At 44.5% G+C, this 19,763-nt stretch overlaps 1 protein-coding gene across 40 annotated transcripts in view; it reads right to left on the bottom strand.

Moving 5' to 3' along the window:
• The window catches only part of SCRIB (scribble planar cell polarity protein), a 113,426-nt gene that overhangs the window by 30,338 nt on the left and 63,325 nt on the right, over window positions 1-19,763 (bottom strand). For 20 of the 40 annotated variants that reach the window (XM_075743118.1, XM_075743104.1, XM_075743103.1 and 17 more), the window contains 7 exons: window positions 17,843-18,019; window positions 17,283-17,399; window positions 13,125-13,313; window positions 12,286-12,405; window positions 11,978-12,034; window positions 7,698-7,754; window positions 6,880-6,963 (listed from right to left, as the gene is read on the bottom strand). In XM_075743118.1, the coding sequence (XP_075599233.1) occupies window positions 6,880-6,963; window positions 7,698-7,754; window positions 11,978-12,034; window positions 12,286-12,405; window positions 13,125-13,313; window positions 17,283-17,399; window positions 17,843-18,019 (801 nt within the window). Of the gene's footprint in view, window positions 1-2,015; window positions 2,508-6,879; window positions 6,964-7,697; window positions 7,755-11,977; window positions 12,035-12,285; window positions 12,406-13,124; window positions 13,314-17,282; window positions 17,400-17,842; window positions 18,020-19,763 lie in introns of those variants that run through there. The other 20 variants (XM_075743121.1, XM_075743124.1, XM_075743125.1 and 17 more) reach the window with 9 other exon arrangements.

The raw sequence follows: 19,763 nt of genomic DNA, 5'->3' as shown, positions 1-19,763 counted from the left end.
GAGACCAGGAGGCAAGGGAGACCACCAACATCCAGCCCGAGGCCAACTATGGGCCACCTCAATGCGAGAGAGCAGAGTTAGCACTGGGCCCAACAGCAGCTGTCACATGGCAGAAACTTGCAAAAAGCGCTAGAAACAGCAAGAGAATGACATTAAACACTGGAACTAAGATCATATCGAACACCCTGCAATGCCAACTGAATCAGGTTAAAGCCTTCTGCCTGGTAGGACATCCCTGGGAATCCTCTCCCCCTAACTTCTCTTTAGCCCTCAACAGACTCGGCCACAGTCTAGGCAAACCTCCTGTTGTATAGGCACCGAGCAAAAAAAGCCACTCCCAACTGAAAGAAGACAAGATTCATCCCCAGTCACATCCACTGCTGTTGCCCTACTGGTAAGACTGCTACGAGTAGCCCAGAGCATAGTAAAGACAGGGTGCTCAACCCTTCCACAGGAACCCATGAGCACCAACACTCAGGCTGAGCCAGCCCCAACAGCTACAAGAAGAGAGCAGAGTCCCACTAATTACCTGCAGCCTGTCCACAGGATTAAGGAGCATGATTTAAAGAGTATTTTAGATGCCTAAAGATGGAAACAGGTCATCTGGGATTCAGACAACTGTTTAAGCAAATCTAGGGTTCCGCAATCATACCCACACACTACTGAATCATAATAGTTTGATTCAAGTCAGCCTTGGGCAATAGTATTTCTACTGACCAAGCCAGGAGATGTGATCTGAAGTATATATTGGAGCACAGAAAGCATCTGATCCTTGTCGGCACTGTAATGACAGAGAATGCATCAGTATCGACTGATCTACTTCCATGTCTCCACTGCAAAGAGTGTTCTTGCTCACCCTGCTTCTGGCTACTGCTATCCAAGTCTTCCCGTGTGCCAGCACATGCAGCTGACCAATCCCCAAGGAAGGAGCTGTTCTACAATGCTGTTTTTCAGGGACTTCAGCTCCCTAACCCAGCTGACACGACTTCTCCAGTTCTGGTGTCAGCACACAGGACAAGGACATGCAGATGAGGGGAAGTGATCCCTTTTGACAGCAACATGGAATCAAATTAGCTCCAGCTAACTGTGACACCCACCTCCAGAATGACGATAGCTGATCTGGCATAAAGTCTACCTTCAAAAAGGGTCAATGCTTTGTGACTGCTGCTTTTTTGATCTTTTGAACTCTAAAGCTGGATGTCCATAATGTCCAAACCACAGCCTTTTGACTTCTAACATACTGAGAGGTTACAGAGATTCAACTACATGCCTTGCTCTATGCTTATCTGCCTACACATCTCTGAAAAACAAATTCTCACCAAGGAACTAGGCTAAAGACATCTGAGAGTTGTTTTGTTTGTGGTTGTTTTGCTTCTCTTGCTTTTCAGATCTCCCAAAAGGCTGAAAAAGGAGGAGGGGGAGAGTGCTGTGGTACTAATCTGGAACAGAATATCTTTGGGTCTAGTCCTTGTTCTGCCACAGGTTTCCTGTGCAACAGTGAGAAAGTTAAATACAAACAGATTTCCCAGAGCAGAAAGCAAAGTTGTCCCTTGAGATCTACAAGTGTAGATATATTGAAATGTGTCACTTCAAGGAACAGCATGCTCCTGGGCTGTAGATTAACTATGTCAGCTGCACCACCTCTTAGTTTTCAGAAGTCTAAAAATGGCTGTGTTTTCAGGCCCAGATACGTAAGTGTGACACCACCCATCATTCTTCTACAAACCCTGCCAACTCCCCACTCACAATCTCAGCAGACGGGGAACACCACTGCTCCTAGCCTGGCTCTTGCCCACCCAGAGATGTCGGGGAAGTCGCCTGACATCACTGCCTCCCCTCAAAGAGGGGCTCAGCAGCATGCACAATGGGCAATAACTGGGGTACATTAGTGGCTAGAAGACAATTCACTGACTGTCAGCGACTGACAGCCCCTGCACGCAACGCCGGAGAAGCACACATGTTAGGTGGGGCCAGCCCTGGCACAGGCCTCGTGCTGCCTGTCACCCGGGGCCCAGGGCATGCGCAAGGGTTTAGTAGAATGCAGGTGGCCTGAACTGCGTGACTGCATGCCACACACAGCATGCTGTGGGACTGCTTGCCTTGGAGTAAAGGTTGGTCTTCAGCACTCCCTCCCTGCCATAGCCCAGCGGCGGGCCCCCCAGGCAAGCCTTGCCTCCTGCTTTCCCCTTGCGGTTAGCCACCACAAAGGGGTTCTCACTGAAGAGGATCGGCTGAGAGTCGATCATACACTCTTGCTCTGGCGTCTTTGGCATCTGGTCCTGGGACAAGGGGCAACCCGTAGGATCCTGCTTGACTAGCTGGGGCTTTTCTGCCCCACTTGTGCACTTGTCAGGTGACGCCGGGTCCTGAGGAAGGCCAGCCACGCTTCCGACGATCGGGCCTGCAGCTGTTTCTGGGTACGAATCCTGGCTGTCCTGTGCCACTGGCAGAGACAGTATAGCACAGTCGCCCTCCATTCTGGAGCTGGCCTTATTATACTGAACAAGCTGAGAGGAAAACAAAAGTATCAGAAAGGAATAAGGAGAACAGAGTCAAGGAGAAGAGGGAGAAAATACAGAGCAGCTGATGATGCTGAAGGACAGGGGAGAGAAGAATTCCAGTACTAATGCCCACAACGACCATCCTTTCCCTCTCTTCTACTCTACCACCAATCTTGTGATTCTGAATGCTACTTCCAAGAGAGGACCTTGCTGTCAGCATGCAATACATACACCAAGTAGCTGACAGGCACAAGCACACTCCCTACACTTTTCCAGCTCTCGCACACATTCCAGCCTGCTAACCCAGGAACATTGCTGCTTTCTAGCACAACTGATTGCCAAAACCTGCATAAGCACATATCCTCTCTGTCTCACTGCAGCACATCCTCAGTTCAACTCCACCACCACATGGCCAAACATCAACTCTCTCACCCCAGCATACTTTCAAGTAGTTCCAGCACTGTCACACAGAATAACACCTCTCACCTCGCTCCAATGCATTTCCATACAGTTACACAGTTATCACCATATCACCCACCCCATGCATTTCTATCACACCTGTATGGACAAACGTGCTTTTATGATCCCACTTCATCAAAATACACACTGACAACAGAGAGCTAAATAACAGCTAAGAGAGCACAGATCCCTTTGAGCGCTCTTACTAAAGGCAGGACTGAAACAGAGCTCCAGTTCTACCTAGGCTCAACTGTACCCATCCAAGATGAAGCACTGACCTTTCCTCTTTTCATACTATAAAAGTGAGTTTGTTACCCAAGCCAAAGCCTTCTTCAGGGAAGCAGAGATAATCAGAGAGCAATCATCAAGTCTCCCTCTATCCAAGTGCCTGGCAGGGAGCAAAAAGACCCCTTCTGTTCAGAGCACATTCTCCAACTCCTGTGTCATGGCAGCATTCACAAAAATAGCTCTCAAGGGCTGGGTGGGCTGGTGACTACAATGGCAGCTGAGAGGCTCAGGAATTTCCGAGGCCCTCCCCTAACCCCTCAACCCCAACCCAACCTAAAGCAGTGGTTGGCAGAGCCTGGCTCGTATCATATTTCTTCAGAGAGTGAAGCCTGTGCTACCCTTAGAAATTTTGCTATTGTAGCTATATGACTTTTTTCCCCAATGTAAAAAAACCCTACCAAAAAACCCAAACACCCCACCCCCCCCTAAATTCCAACCTTCTTTTCCCAGAGTGCCATAAACTACACTAGCAAAAGCTCTAGTGCACATAAAGTTATGCCAGTCAAAAAGTACTTTCAGGAACATTATTTGTTCATTGGGGATGCTGTAATGAAAACACTGCCAGCAATCCACCACCTCAAAGTGGGTTTGTTGGTCCTACAGCCAGGCCCCTCTGACACCACTGCTGCTTTCCCTTGCCAAGCAGAAGAGCACAAACACTGACCAACCCACGTTCCAGGTGAATCCCACCAACACCAAGGCCTACTTTGCTTTGCACAAAGGGAAAAAGTAAACAACTGTTTCAGGGCACTGTGGAGATGGGCATCTCACCAAGACTGCATGAAGTCCGACAGTCCATGGGGAGCCCCAATACCTATTTTGTTCATGGACATGACTGGAACTGAGCTTTATCTACCCCTCACTTTTAATCTCCAGCACTTCTGCTGCAGCAGTGTATTCCAGATGCCTTGCTCCCTCTACTTCACAGTGGGCTATTTTTATCAGACAAGCAACAATTTCTATTTTGGGTAAGCAAAGATTTTGGCAATGCAGTGTGCTTTTCCCAGCCTTGCCTCTGTCACTCGCAGTCTAGCAGACAGGACAATCATGTTTTACCCTGCATCCTCCAAGGCAAATGCAGAAGCAAATGCCTTTGCAGTTCTGATCCATCACTTTGCCCCAGACACTGGAACAAATCTAATTTTAAATCTAATGAACAAATACAGAGAAGGAATCAATGGCTAGAAATTGAAGAGAAATAGATTCAGACTAGAAAGTACAGATTGTTAATTAACTAACCACAGTGACATGCTACTGAGAGATGTAAACTCTCAGAATCACAGAATGGTAGGGGTTGGAAGGGACCTCTGGAGCTCATCTAGTCCAACCTCAAGTCTTTTTCATTTCTTATAGTCCAGAAAGCAAAACCAGATTTTAAATGTTTTGCTGTGGCTAGATGCAGACATTCATGGGTATGGTTTTCAAGCCTGCACTATGCAGAAGAGACTATAATAGCTCTTTTATTACTGTGATGGCAGTATCCAGACATTGTAGTGCACTGGGTACTCTGCAGACATCAAGTTACTGAGAAGCTGGCTCAGCCAGAGGGCATCACTGAGATGAGCGTTCTCATGCAGCTTTCAACTGGAATTTTTCAGTTGCAGTTTTAAAAGTATACAAACAAAATAGGCTTGCATCTCAGTAAGTCTTTGTTAAACCTTGGTCACAAAAGGACCAATACACAGCAATACAGATTAATCCAAGATAGACAACTATCTGCCCCCTTCTTTAGGGGCAATTCTTGGGGAATTCTCACAACAAATTCCACTTGCAATCTACAGCAGTCACGACAGAGGTCCGTGCCTCCTCCTCAACAGTGTGAAGAAGAGCAGGCCCAGCAACTCTCTTGCAGGGAACTATACGGCAACAAAAGATATGTAGATACTGTTCAGAGGAGCATGTACGTGGTGAGAAAGTTGGCCTAGAGACAGGAAGAAAGAGAAAAATCCTGTGGGAACTGGACAATAGCATTAGTCATCTTAATCCAGTCAGACTGTCTGGAGATAGACAACCTGTTAATTGAACTGTGTGCTTTTCTGCTGGCCAGACTGATCCCTGTCTGAATCTTCCAGGCAGCCACCAAATAGGCTAGGTGCAGCTCCTGAAGGAACGCCAGAACCTTGCCATCTTTGAAGCCCCCATCTCCCTGTACTCACGATCTAGACAGACATATTTTTTTCAAAGGGAGCAAAGACAGGGCTGGGCAAATGACAGCTGGAAAAAGATAAACACGGGCACCAATTGGTCCTTCCCCTGAAATGGGACATTTATAGATGCCGCCCATACACCCCGGCATTCCAGCATGGTCAGCCCCACATTCCAGTGCCAGGCATTCCTGGGCTGACACGGACTGCTAAGGCACAAGTTACCAAATGCTGCTCTGCTCTGAACGACACTAGGGCCATCCAGCAAAGAAGCAGCTGCTTGCGTGGGGCTGGCTCTCCCCTTGTTTCCCGCTACTAAGTTATACTAAGAGATGCTAAAAATAAGTTAAACTTTTTCCTGATAATACTTTTCTGTGTGAGCAGCCAGGAGAGGAAAACCCAAAAGCTGGGGAGTATGGGAACAAAATGAGACAAAGCTGGAGACAAAGCAGGGCTCTAATCAGTGTGGAAGCAGAAAAGCAAGAGGGCCTGAAGTCAAGGAGAAGATAGATGAATAGGAGAGGAGACCTGTCTGGATGTAATAAGAGGGAGACAGTAAAGGCAAGAGAGGTGATCCTGAAACAACGGAATGGGAGTGCAGAGTCTGACAATGACATCAAAGGGTGGTCTTGCTGCAATAGGTGGAAAGGAATGGAGGTGAAGACTGAGAACGTGTGTGAAGGAACAGGCAGAAACCCAGCGGAATAGGTATGATGCAGGGAAGATAAAACATGACCAAAGGAAGCAAAGATGGAGAGGTGAGATTTTAAACAACACAGGAGTGACAGATGACTTTATAATCTGTTAAGTTTGTGAAATCTGGATTTTCTCTTGGCTGAGCTGCCACTACATATCAGGGACGGAAATGCAGGTCACAAGGGCAGGAGTATCCAAGGCTGTATCAGGGCCAAGTCATGATACGCAATCATTGCCACTTTGCCTTCTGCAGTCCTAGATAGATCTTGACTTTCTTTTAATGCTTTTGGTATCAGCACCCTGCATCCCTCCTCCTTTCTAAATACCATCCCACAATGAATTTACAACTAAGCTGCGCACACAACATTGTCATCTTCTGCATCAGGAAGAATCTTCCCCTTCCTCCTCTGCACCTTTCAGTAGTTGCTTCCTTCCATAATAAATCCCCTGTGCTCTCCCATTCACATGTATGCTCCCCTCCTGATGGGCTGTTCTCTCTGCCTTGCTGAAGACACTTCCTTTTGCATCTTGGCAAGTACACAGGCCACTTCCCTTCCCAAAACGGAAAGCAACCTGGCTCTCCACTCTCCTAATTTGCTTATTCTAATCCTTCTTTTGTGGCTACCTCCTGTTTCATACAGTGTCAAAGTCTACCACTGTTCTGCTTCCCAGTTTTCCTCTGCAGAAGAGTACTGTCATCTCTCACATCAGGGCACAAGGAGAGGGGAGGTAACAGAATGACCACAGTTTCCCCCACGCAGGGACCCACATCTCAACAGCCCCTCACTTACAGTGCGATTGACTCTCTGTAAGCCACTGCTGGGCAAAGCAGCCAGGGTCCGATAATCCAGTCTCAAAGGTTCACTGGTGATATTCTGGAGTGGGGCAAGGGGGGAACAAAAAAACACAAGAGCAGGAAGAAATCAGTCCAGAAGTCAACTAAATCAACTAAAAAGAGCAATTAAAAGGAAACCATCCCTTGTAATAACCAAGACCTTATCTCCAAACTGCAGAAATTTCCCATTGCCCGGAAATGAACCTGGAATCATTCCAAACGCAACCATGGGGACCCATGACAGAGGCCAGGCTTGAGAAGTACTGCAGAGAGGGGCCCTCGGTCCCCCACTGATGCACAGATCACCCGCATTCCTCCTGCCCCCACGTGCACACGTCCACTCCCTTACAGGCAGAGAGGACAACGTGACATACATACCGGTTTTCTCCAAACAGCATCCAGAAAGGCTTCCAGTCTGGATTTGGGGACGTTTGAGAATACAAATCCACAATTCCCCTATGGTATCTTTTCTCAACCTTAACTCACACTCATTGTATAATTTTGTTTGATTTCAGTTCCCATTTGCATTTGTCTGCCTTTCTACTTCTAGCCATTGTTTTTCATCATTCCTTCCTCACTCACATTACAGATTTCTTAATTTCTGATAGCTTCTCTTATATACAAAAGTCAAGTCTTTTTTTGGGGGGGAGGGATGGGGGAGGGAGTGGAGAACAGAAGTTACAGGGAACGAGTGCTTTTAAAGGTTTCTTCAGCCTTCAAGTCCAGTTGCGGCCCTTTTCTGCGACTCTACAACCCTCCCACCATGCTCCTCACCTCTGCCTCCTCCTCAAGTTGCTGTGTGGCTGCCTCCCGCTCCCTACGCATCCACTCCTTCCATGAGACAGGACAGAGTCAGAGCAGCATCCAAGCAGCACAAGCAAAGAGAGAGGGAAAGAAGTCAGCACCATGCTGGGCAGTAACTCAGAGAGGGGACAGAGGAGCATGAACAGCACTGGTTCCAGGAGAGGACGAGCAGAAACCCAGCACCTACGCTGGGCCCAGGGAAAGAGGAACTGGAACTCTGCATGAGGTTGGTTATCACCAGCAAAACAGAGGAGAACAGACACCCTATACAACACAAGCCAGGATGTCACCAGATGAGGGGAAGAGAGCAGATGCCTCTAAGATCCTCAGCAGGGTCAACCCTGGGGAAAAGCAAAGGGAGCTAATACTCACCCCCCCGCCCCCCCCCCCCCCCCCCCCCCCAAGCACAAGCTACACCATCACCAAGAGAAAGGAGAAGATTGCTTATTGCCAGAAGACACATCTTGACAGAGCACAGACTGGAGAGGCTGGAAGGGAATGGAAAAACAAATCTACAGAGCACAGGCCTAGTTATCACTATGGAAAAAGACCTAAAAAAATCACATGCTTGTTAATAGCATCACAGCCAAAAGCCTATATATAGAGACAGAAATTGTATAAGCATAAGGCAGGGCTTAAAATCAGCTGGTCAGCTCTCAGTCATTCAATGCAGCACAGGAATATCATGAGTGACCAGTGACTAATCTCACAAGCCCCAGCTATGGGCTTGCTTCCAAGCTGCAAGAAGAAGATAATAATATGTTACTTGTCTGAACGAATGATTTCTGTGCATTTACACTTTTGTGACATTTTGCCCAGCACCTATGCTGCAGAGCGAGGGCTGTGGACAAATGCAGCATCATTCTTCCGTTCTATTGCGTATTGCAACCCTCCTGACTGCTCCTCCCAAACAGCAGCAACCAGATGGTCCAGGAGTCCCAAGGCTGGAAGGATGGGAGGTGGAAGGCATCTGAGAAATACAGAGGGAACTAACTGAAAATTCTGAAAGCACCTAGGCCCTTCTCTTCAAAAGCTTCTGTGCATCACCACTAGCAAATAATCAGTGTCCCCCATAATGCCCCCAATCTCCAGACAATAATGAGCAACATGAGAAGACACTAATGCTCTGGAGGGTCATAAGACCCAAAGGGATATTTAGGGATATTTAAGTTAAAGTCTATTCTGAATCTGGTTATGCTTATTTTGGACAAGTGTTATCTGTAAGGTGAGCGTTCAAGCTGGCAGAAATCTTGTATGTGATCCTTCTCTGAGGTCTTAAGCTGAAGAGAGACAAGAGTACCAGCCAGCCCAGATGGAGCTGTGGAATGTTCAAACTTCATCTCTGACAACATCTGGGGAGCCTGGGGAAGCTCTGGATTAAGACTAGAAAAATAACTACAGCTACAGAGTTGGGACAGAGAAATGCACTATGAATCCGTCCATGGAGATTTGGAGTTACTAATATTGCTGTTAGAAACTGAATTATCAAAGAACTAAACTTAAGGGATGTATGCAGTATGTGCAACAGTGGTATGTGAAAAGCTCTACAGGACTAATGGTGAGTATAGCAAAGCCAAAATTCTTCCCATTTCTTCAGTTCACAACCTTACTGTAAGGAGATATGTTTGATCTCTATCACTCCTGTGCAAAACTGAACATGAAACACTGAAGTATTAGAGGAAAGGTCCAAAAATGGTGACATGAATATTATTACTGAGGATCTGGCACTGAGGTGGGAACTTACTACAGCATTACAATGGCTATTATACAGTGCTGGTTCCATCACTGGAATAAATTTAATAATCAAAAGCAGTATTAAAGACAGAAGCCCAGTTTCAAGATCACACTAAAAAGCAACAGCAGAATAATGTGTTTTCGCTCTTGGCTCTCAGGCCATGGATCCCGAGACGTCAGAGGAGTCTGGAGCATCCATTGCTACCTCCTCCTAGTACCCTAATGGAAGGGGCACCAAAAGAAATGAAATCTTTTAAAGACACAGGCAATTCTGGATCTCTGCTGATCACCAGGCTACAGGCATACTTCTCAGCTCTTCAGAGGTTGGGACAGACAACATTGTAGTTATACTAAGCCACACTATAGTGAGACAAAAGGTAGTATATGGGAATATAGACCTTAGAAGTCCTTAAATACATGTCACTGCAACCTCAGAAAATTGCTTTAAAATCTATCAAAAGTAAAACATCCAAGAAAAATGAACCATGATTACTGTGTATTGTTCAGCCTCCAGGAAGAATAATGATATTTGTTATAAGATGCCCACCATTGTTTTGAAATATTGCTGATGGCTGAATGACTAGCTATTGATAAGTGGGTTTTTTTCTTTTAAATTAACCATTTTAATAAAATTTCAAGTTTTCCATAAAAACCTATCATAATACCATCAGTACTTTTTAAAATGAGATATGGCCAAGGCTACATCACCAATCATAAGGGTTTTTCTAGTTTTTTTGACAAAGTCTCTGGGGTATTTTTAAGTAATTGCAGCATAAAATTGGAAAAGCCTTTATCTACCTAAGACTGAACTACTGCAACCTGCTCAGACAGGGCAGCATGGTTTTGGGGCCAGACTTGCTCTTGGTTTATCCAGAGGTGTTAGAAATGCTGATAATGACTCATAGTACCTGAAGTCTCCTAGACAGTATTCAAATCCATATGCTACCAACATAAATCTGGTAGGAATACCCTTTGCTATAGCAGTAACACTACGAAATCAGGTTTTCTGAAACCACAACAAACCACTCTCTGTTCCTTCGTAGGCAAGGAACAAGACATTTTATAGGAAAAAGCTAAATCTGATCTAAATTGGCTCTGCTCTGAACTGAACCAAGTGACCTGTAGAGATCCCTTCCTACCCAAATTATTCACAGAATCACAGAATGGTTTTGGATTGGAAGGGACCTTTAAAGGTCGTCTAGTCCAACCTCTCTGCCATGGGCAGGGACATCATCAACTAGATCAGGTTGAAGATTGTTCTGTAAGGTCATTCCATTGGAAGAATTCCCATCTAAGTATAGATCTCAAACACCACCAGAACACCTTGCAGATACTTAAGACAGAAATCCCTTGTCTTATTCCTGCACATGCTGACATCAATCTAAGCTGTAGGCCAGCAAAGATAAAAGCAAAGCTTCCAAAGGGAGTCTGCAACACACTGAACCCCTTTTGTCTCTCTACCTCAGTCTTTTGTAAAATCGTACCCTCCTTAGTCCATTGCAGTCACTAACAGAAGGCAAAGTAGGATTATACAAATATGAAATATATATTATATAAATATTAGCTATATATATTTAATGATTACACATACTGCATGCCTGAAAGGTCATATGGCCATTTTCTTGTTCGCTGCTCTGTCCTCTTACAGTCTGTGCCACTGTCTACTCAAAACCTTGACCATTTTTTCCAAAACAAGTAAAATCTCAAGTTATAAAAATCACCTCCATCCAGAATTGCCAACATAACTACACTCTCATGGGGTAGCAAATGTAAAAAAACCTGAATGATTACAACTACAGAAAGAGAAATATTAGGTATAGTTAAATTGGAAACCTGAAAAAATGCCTGCAAAATGTACACGTATTTACCTTCCAGCAGAGCAGATTCCTAATTGACAATACTGAAGAATTCAATTTTCCCTCATCTTCCAAAAGAATTTGACTGAATAAATTACAGTTTTAAGAGGGACAACTAGAAAACCCAAGTCCTCAAGGGGCTTGACTCTGCTAATCTATTTCTGTGAAAGGCTGAAAGAGTGGGCAGAAACACAAAATTCTCATAACGAATCAGAAAAATGATCATGTAAACTGAGGAGCACAAACTTATGATTAACAGTGCCACCTCTTCAATTCAAGACAACCTTGAGCTGTGTGTTCTCATATTTGCTCATAAAAGCTCTGTCAGGTCATGGAGTGCTGTATAGAGAGAACTGATTAAATGTGGGACTTCTAAGCTAATAGGCCATTTTTCTCAAAGTTGCAGCTTGGCCAGAAAGTACCAGCAGATGAACTCTGTAAGTAACAGAAGAGTACCACCAAAGAATTACACATAGGAAGGTATGGCAAAGCCAAAAAGCAGCTAGAGTAACCAAGCGGTGCACTACGAAGAGAGAAGGCCCATAGCCCCCCATGACATTAACAAATGGGTCGAGATAATCTGTGGCGTTTGCCTTAAGGCTCACAGGCTTGGCAGAACCACTGTCAAGAACAGATTCTGCTACATGAAAAATCTCTCACCACTTTCTCCATTTCTTCTCTCTCCCACTGAGTTGCTTCTCTCACCATTTCCATCTCCTAGGAGAGACCAAAGTTAGAGCTACTTCACCCAGTGCTCTCTCTCCACTTGGAGCACCTGTAACCTCATGAAGATTTGAGAGTCCCATCCTAGCGCATTCCTGATGAAAGTGCTGGGACCTGCTGATCCCATAAAAAGGAAGTCCACTACCCCTTATGTTGCAGATTCCATGCACCAAGAGAGACACTAGAGAATTTCAGAAACTTTTTCTACTCCATAACTTTCTCCCAGCTGCAGTCAGAATACCCACCTTCTGCAGGATCTCCAGTTCTTCAGGACTTAAATCCCGATCAATAGAAGAGATACTTTCCAGGCTATTCTTGCGACCAATACCAGCAGCAAAAGGGTTTGCAATAATTCCTGGGGACATCTATAAAGCAAAAAGGCAATGAAACATGGTAGAAGCCCACAGTGTGCCATACAAAAAATTCCATATCCTGGGCTCCCAGATACAGCATACCAAAATGATCCTATGCAAGTTGGAACTCTTACACAACCTGAAACCTTATTTCAGCTGTTAATTAGTCAAGGAACTTGAGGTCTAAGAAAGACGAACTTAAATTGAAACAGGTAAAGTAAGGGGGTAAGGTGACCAGGGACTGAGTACATGTTCTAGTGGAGAATAAAAAAGCTTGCTTGCTAAGCCTTGACAAAAGAAAGCTGAGAAGGCACAGGATTGCTATGGTTAAGTGTTTCCCTGTGGAAAGGCAAACACCAACAAACAGACAATTACTTTAAATATAACATTGGCACAAGAAAAACCAGGCACAAATAGCCTGGAGAAAATTAGCTTGAAAACTACAAAACTACATTTGTAACTGGTGCAGTGATATTGTGAAACAGTATCAGCACAATCTTGGAATCAGCAGAAGAGACAGAGTCTTTAGAGACTATTGCTTTTACGAACTGGCAACTACCTCCAGTTCATACAGCAAGAGACCAGACTTTAAAATCTGGGACCTAAAAAAAAAAAAAAATAAATAAATCTACAGCAAAAGGTTGGAAAAATCCAGCAATCTTCTATGAAGAAAGAGGTGGGATCCTTGTGGCACCGGTCACTGTGAGGGCACCTTGCACTCCAGTTCTTACCTCAATGGCAGCTGCAGCCTTGGGATCAAAGCCATCACAGACTAGCACAAGGAGCGCGTCACCCACACTTCGGAGTATCTGTACTGCCTCTGTATGCGTCATTCCCAGCAAACTCTGATGATTCACCTCCAGGATCCGCATTCCCACCTTCAGACGGCCATCCCGGGCTGCAGCCCCAGAGGAGCTCACCTATAACAAATGGGGGAATCAAGATGTCACCTAAAGAGGTAAGAGAAGATCAGAGAGCACAGGGACCATCAGGAAGGAATGAGAGAGCTCGGCATACAAAGGAAACAGGAGAAAAGGCTGCGGCTACATGTCAGGGAAAGTGTCTGGAAATGCTTATATATACTTACAGAGAGGGTAGAAAAGGAAGAATGTGTACAGTTTGGTAGAGGAAACAGGTGTGGAAGAAATCTCTTATGGGAGATAAAAAGAACCTGTATTTGAAATGTGTTGTCCCAAGGAAAGAAACTGCTTTTGTTTTGTCAATGAAGTGGGTGAGAAAAAGCTCTCGCATCTATGATTTATCTTCACAGAAAGTGTAATAATTTTTTGTTGGGAGAGACAGAAAATGCAAGCATAGGGATAATTTTTGTGGATAAAGATAAATGAGGCATGAAGACTTTTCACTGTCTTTGTGCTAGAGACAGGCATAACAAAGTACACCATTTTCCATCCTCTTTCAGAGAAATAACATGTAACTCCTATTTTCTTTCCTCAGCAAGTCACAAGAACTCATACTTGCCTCATGTACACAAGCTGTCACCAGGGGAAGCAACTACGTGCAGCATATTGATAAGGCACATGAAAGCCAGAGTTTGTCTTAAAGAATGCAAGCAGCCATACATGTTTGAGGAGAGAATGAAGTGCATGCTTTGCTGGCAGAACAAAGGCAGTAAAGGCAAGGAGTTATACTCATTTTTTCCCCCTTCAGAACAGGGAAAAGAGACTGCAGGACTTGTTGTGGGTACAAAGTGAAAGAAAAGTAAAAAACCAAAACTAAAAAAACCCCACAACAAAGCAAACAACAAAACCCCCCCAAAACCCCAAAGACGAGGCTCAGGAGAAATATGCAAGCTGGGGAGGTGAGAAAAAATGGAACAATGACAATAGAATCATAGAATCTTAAGGTTGGAAAAGACCTCTAAGATCATCGAGTCCACCCAACACCACCCTGTCTACTAAACCATGTCCCGAAAGTGCCACGTCTACATGTTTTTTGAACACCTCCAGGGATGGTGACTCCACCACCTCTCTGGGCAGCCTGTTCCAATGCCTGACCACTCTTTTGGTGAAGAATTTTTTCGTAATATCTAATCTAAATCTCCCCCGACATAACTTGAGGCCATTTCTTCTTGTCCTTACACTAGTTACTTGGGAGAAGAGACTGACACCCACCTGGCTACAACCTCCTTTCAGGTAGTTGTAGAGAGCAATAAGGTCTCCCCTCAGCCACCTCTTCTCCAGGCTAAACGACCCCAGTTCCCTCAGGGGCTCCTCATCAGACTTGTGCTCCAGACCCTTCACCAGCTTCGTTGCCCTTCTCTGGACACGCTCCAGCACCTCGATGTCCTTCTTGTCAGGGGCCCCAAACTGAACACAATGTTCGAGGTGCGGCCTCACCAGAGCCAAGTAAAGGGGCACAATCACTTCCCTACTTCTGCTGGCCAAACTATTCCTGATACAAGCCAGGATGCTGAGAATAGGAGAAGCTACTATGAGCAACCAAGCAGAAATACAGGATACAACTTAAAGCCTTAGGGAAAGGAATAGAATCACCAAATGGGCATTACTTTTTCTAATGGGAAACCAAAAAGCCTGCAACAAAGTAGGATGTACACACAGTCAAGCTGGATCAAAGCAGACCTCGGTACATTTGGTATATCAACAGACCTCACTGGGAACACCAGAGAAAAATGAATGGCTTCAATTTAAAGTCCTGGTCTCAAAGCCAAAGAACCAACATGACTAAGCTTTACAAAGAGAATTATGACCAGTGCAACACAAGGGCTTCACAGAAAGAAGTCAATGTCAGGGATCTCAAGCAAAGCCTGTAGATCTATGACAAGAGAATAAGAAGAGCACAAGGGCACACAAAGTTGGTTGCTGGGTGGGGGAAATGCAAGGACATGGATGACTGGTTGTCAAGGTAGGATGGAGGCACAGGTAACACCAGAGGAAGAAAAGAAAGAAGGGACTACTGCACACACATTACTGGGATCAGAGGGGCAAAAAACCCCAAAACAAACCAAAGGCATAGGTGTTTATTGATTTATGAGAGCTATTTTGGAGAAAAAACAACAGATGCAAGTTTAATAAAGTACCTGTAAAAAGAGGAGAAGAAATACTGCATGCATTTTTTAATTTTTTTTTTTTTTTAGGTTTGGGGGAAGGGAAAGCAGCCATGCATCATGCCTACACATAATTTCTTCAGGGCTGTAAAGGAAAACATTTACGTGTGTGTGTGTGAGTGCGTGTGCATGCACAAAAGTGGTCACATGCAGCTGAATGGAAAAAGACCGAATACTCACAATTTCTTTTCCAGGGAGAGCAAGTGCATAAGTGTGACAGTAGAACACTCAGAAATAATGGGAGGAGGTGAAATTAATGTAGAAAAATGTCCTTAATGCCAACTGTCATCTGTATTATTGATATGCCACTGAGGGACACTGAGCTACTCCCTTTGAGACTTATCATGAATTTCAAATTGTAGATATAATTTGTACTTATGGTATTCACTTGTAACATTTCATCAAGAAGGTTTTAAAAAGGAAGAACCAGATTACAACTTAAAAAAAAAAAAAAAAAAAGACAATTAAAGGACTCGATGGAAATGCAAATTAAGAAAAACTAGGGAGAAAGAAGGTAGTAATCAGACATCCAAAGAGGAGGAAGAAGAAAAAAGCACTACTTTGTCTCTCAGTTACTGGCTATATACAGACAAAAAAGAGAAGCAGGAAAAAACCTCTGGTTAGGACAGATAAGAGAGATCAAGCTGAAGTAACATAGCTGAAGAGCTGAAGGGAGAGCAGAAAAGTTCAGTGCTTTGGTTCTCCACAGACTAAAACAACTATTTAAAAAAAAAAAAAAAGAAAAGAGGGGGAGGGGGTAAACTAACCCTGCAATGGGGCTAAACTGTAAGTTTTCCAAACTCCTACATGCTGTAACACTGAAGGAGACAAAACCAAACCTGGTCATTAAAAATAATAGTAGGTTACAGTAATCTTAGGTTTTCTTTTACTGCTATTACAAATATTGCAGTTGAGTGTGCAACTATTACTTTGGTAGAGTGAATTTACTGGGTTTTAACTTTAAAACTCAGATAAAGAAGTTATATCCAAGTAATAACAAATGCTGAGTATTCCCTTTCTTTCAAAGTAGCCAATTATTAGAAAGGGTTAACTGGCAATTATGGGGTGTCCACGATCTAGCAAGGATTATTCAGACCTCTAGAACAAGAGCAGAGGGAGTTTCTACTCTACCATACCTGTAAAGAGGGAACCAGTGACACTAATGTGAACATCCGGAGTCCCCACTTGGTCAGCAGCAAGACCAAAAATTACACCACTTATCACTATGCTCTGTTGCTAACAAGAAGAGGCAATACTTTTTGGTAGGGGTTGAGAGGAGCATAAGCTTATACACAGTATATTGTTCAAAAGAAAATATGTGTTACTTCTTGGCAAAAAGCAACATGACAAGTATGCATACAAGCAGTCATTTGCAACAAAAAGGGAACAAAATTACACACATGGCACATGGCACAGGAGGAAAGGTGAGCAATTCATAATGCTTTCGATGAAAGGAGGAAAGAGCATGCATGTTTGAGTGGGCAGGAAGGCCACAAGCACTTGGGGTAAGCAACCAGAATGGAGGGAAAAGGGTAAGATGGACCAGTTCATGTTACAGAAAAAAAAAGCAAGAGAAGAAACGCAAAGCAAAATAAAAGCAAACATAGGAAATTAAAGAGGAAATTTTGTAGCTGTTGTAGAGGAGGAAATATGAAAGGAAACAGACGTGCCTCCTTCAGTGGATGGAGAATACTCCAGGCGAACTGATGTACCCAGTGAGAAGTGGAGAGAGCATATCGAACAATCACCCTTCTCCCTAGCAGTCCTTGCATGCAACCAAGTTGCAGAGTTAGTGGTCTGGTACCTTAGAAATGAAGATGCCTTCATCAGTGGGATCAAATGGATTTCCAGCATGACCTTTTGCTCCACCCCGGATGCTGATGCCCAGTTTTTCTCCTGGCGCCTTTTCAATGCATATTTCCTGTAAACACATAAAAGGTCTCCTTGTTTCTGGGTCAAGTTCTGACTGGAATTGTTGAGGAAACACTCCCAGTAGCAGGCCATATTCTAAATACCCTGAAACGGTCCTGAATTAGACCTTTCACTCATTTGGCACAGTTTATTCCTTCTGATGAGGTTCTGCCCTTTTCTGTATTTCTGTCTCCTGTTCAGGTTTGGTCTTCATGAAATCTGATCATTCTCTGATGACAGTATCACCATGGGCATGGCAAGAGACCCTACACAGTCCTCAACTGGATACATACTTACAAGAGACTGGATTCTGCCACAAGAGAAGGAAATTTCAACCGGAAGTTTGGTTGTGTCTTAGTCCCAGACTTCCAGCTAGATAAGAAATTGCCCTCAAAAGTGATCCTTCTATAAAGAAGGGTGCGATTCTCCCCACTTCTCTTACTCACAACCTACCTGCATACCAGGTGGTGGTGGATCTCGTCTTACTAACATGGTCAGCTCCTGGGTGTTGGAGAGCAGGGCATTCACTGCTTCCTGGTGGGTAGCATGGCGCAGGTCAATACTATTTACCTCCAGGATCCTGTCCCCTACACGGAGACCACTGCGAGATGCCAGTCCACGGGGAATGACCTACAAAGAATCATTAATATTATAACTAAAGAAGGAAGTTCCATCTCTCCTTGGAGAGACACTGATTGTGTCCCTAGGCTATCCTCCAACATCCTGAGGCCTGTTTTGACTTCTCTCTCTGCAACCAAAGTTCTCAAGGGGTAACATATCTGTGAACACTGGCAAAGAATGAAATAAGATTTGCTTTAAAGTGTTATTTGATTTGTTCTTACATTCTCATATTATCATTTTCATCTGAACCAATCCTGTGTCAGCTTTTTCATTATTTTGCCTGTGACTGTCACCAGAAGACAACTTTCTCACAAGAACTCTGAAGGAACTCAAATGTTAAACTGCAGGCCTGTTGTTGGAGGTGCATCATCCACCATTACAAACGGCCACTATACCAGACTGACAGCGTCAGTGCAACTCCAGTCCTCAAAAACTGCTCTAGAGGGGATCTTGAGAGCTACAGAGTTACTAACCAAGAAACGTAACTTCTATTCCTGGTAAGACAATCGAATTAGCAGAGTAAGATCTGTGAGCACGTGGATAAGCAGGGTTTGTTAGGAAAGAGTTAGTTTGGCTTTGGTAAAAGCAAATCCTGCCTCACTGACCTGCTGAAGCACTGTGAGAGAAACAATGAACACATGAAGGAAAAAATCTGGCAGATGTAACTTCTGGATTTCCAAACAGCCCTTGACAAGATCTGAACCTAAAGGCTATTAGAGAAGATGTGTCCACTGAATGGGAGGAAAGGCCATCTTAATGGACTGAAAGCTGGTTAAAGGAGAAGAAACAAAGGGCAGAGCTGGACAGTTGCTGCTCAGGACCCAAAAGATTCACTGGTGGTGTCCCTGAGGGATTGGTGTGGGACTGGTGTTATACAGCACATCCATCTGTGACCTGAAGAAGGTAGCGAACAGTGAAATCTCCAGGTCTGCAGATTATACTGTGCTGTTTTGAGCAGCCAAATACCACCCTGGTGGTGAACTTCAAAAGGGTTCAAGAAAACTGGACAAAAAGAGATGGCATGAGCTTCAGCACAGACAGCGAGTCTGTGGAAAACACCTTAAACCAAGCACACAACACTGAACTGAGAAACTGTAACTCAGGAAAGTTCCTAGAGACATTGTTGCATGTTCTCTGAAATCATGGGCTCCACCGGCAGGAAGAGACAAAAAACCACAGCCAACATAATTTTGGGCATATCATAAAGGATACTGAAACCAAGACAGACAGAATCACCCCTATCTCCAGGACTGTTCAGTTCTCTGCTCCCAAAAAGGCAGGGCAGAAGAGGACACAGAAACTGCACCAAGGGCTGTGCGAGGATGATGGTGATATCCCACAGGGTAAGGTCCCCAGCACCAGCCAGAGTATCCCTGGTGCTTTAGAGGAAGGATACAGCTTTCAGGGTCTTGGGCTACAGGGAATGCCTGGGACCTCTCCCTGAGGCTGGTGGTGGCCTCACCAGTGGAAGGTGTGCTCTGATCAAGGTGCCAAGCTAGCAGGTGAAGAAGCTACAGGATGAGATGAGCATACTGTATAGCGTCAGTGAAAACAAACAGGAGAGCAACAGGCTCTTTGCAGAAACCCTTCAGAGAGGAGTCCAAATCCCATGTTGTACAAAGAAGGGTCAGTTAGGGGCCATGCTTAAACAAACAGCAGAGGGTCCCAAGCTGGGGAAGGCTTGAGATTGCTGGCAACAGAAGGAAGAGTTCTTCTCTCGACTAACATGCATCTAAAAATAGGTATTAGTGCC

This window comes from Balearica regulorum, chromosome 2 (genome assembly GCF_011004875.1).
Source record: "Balearica regulorum gibbericeps isolate bBalReg1 chromosome 2, bBalReg1.pri, whole genome shotgun sequence".
NCBI lineage: Eukaryota > Metazoa > Chordata > Aves > Gruiformes > Gruidae > Balearica > Balearica regulorum.
The sequence above is the reverse complement of the archived record's forward strand: the minus strand, read 5'-3'. Positions and strand labels throughout refer to the sequence as shown.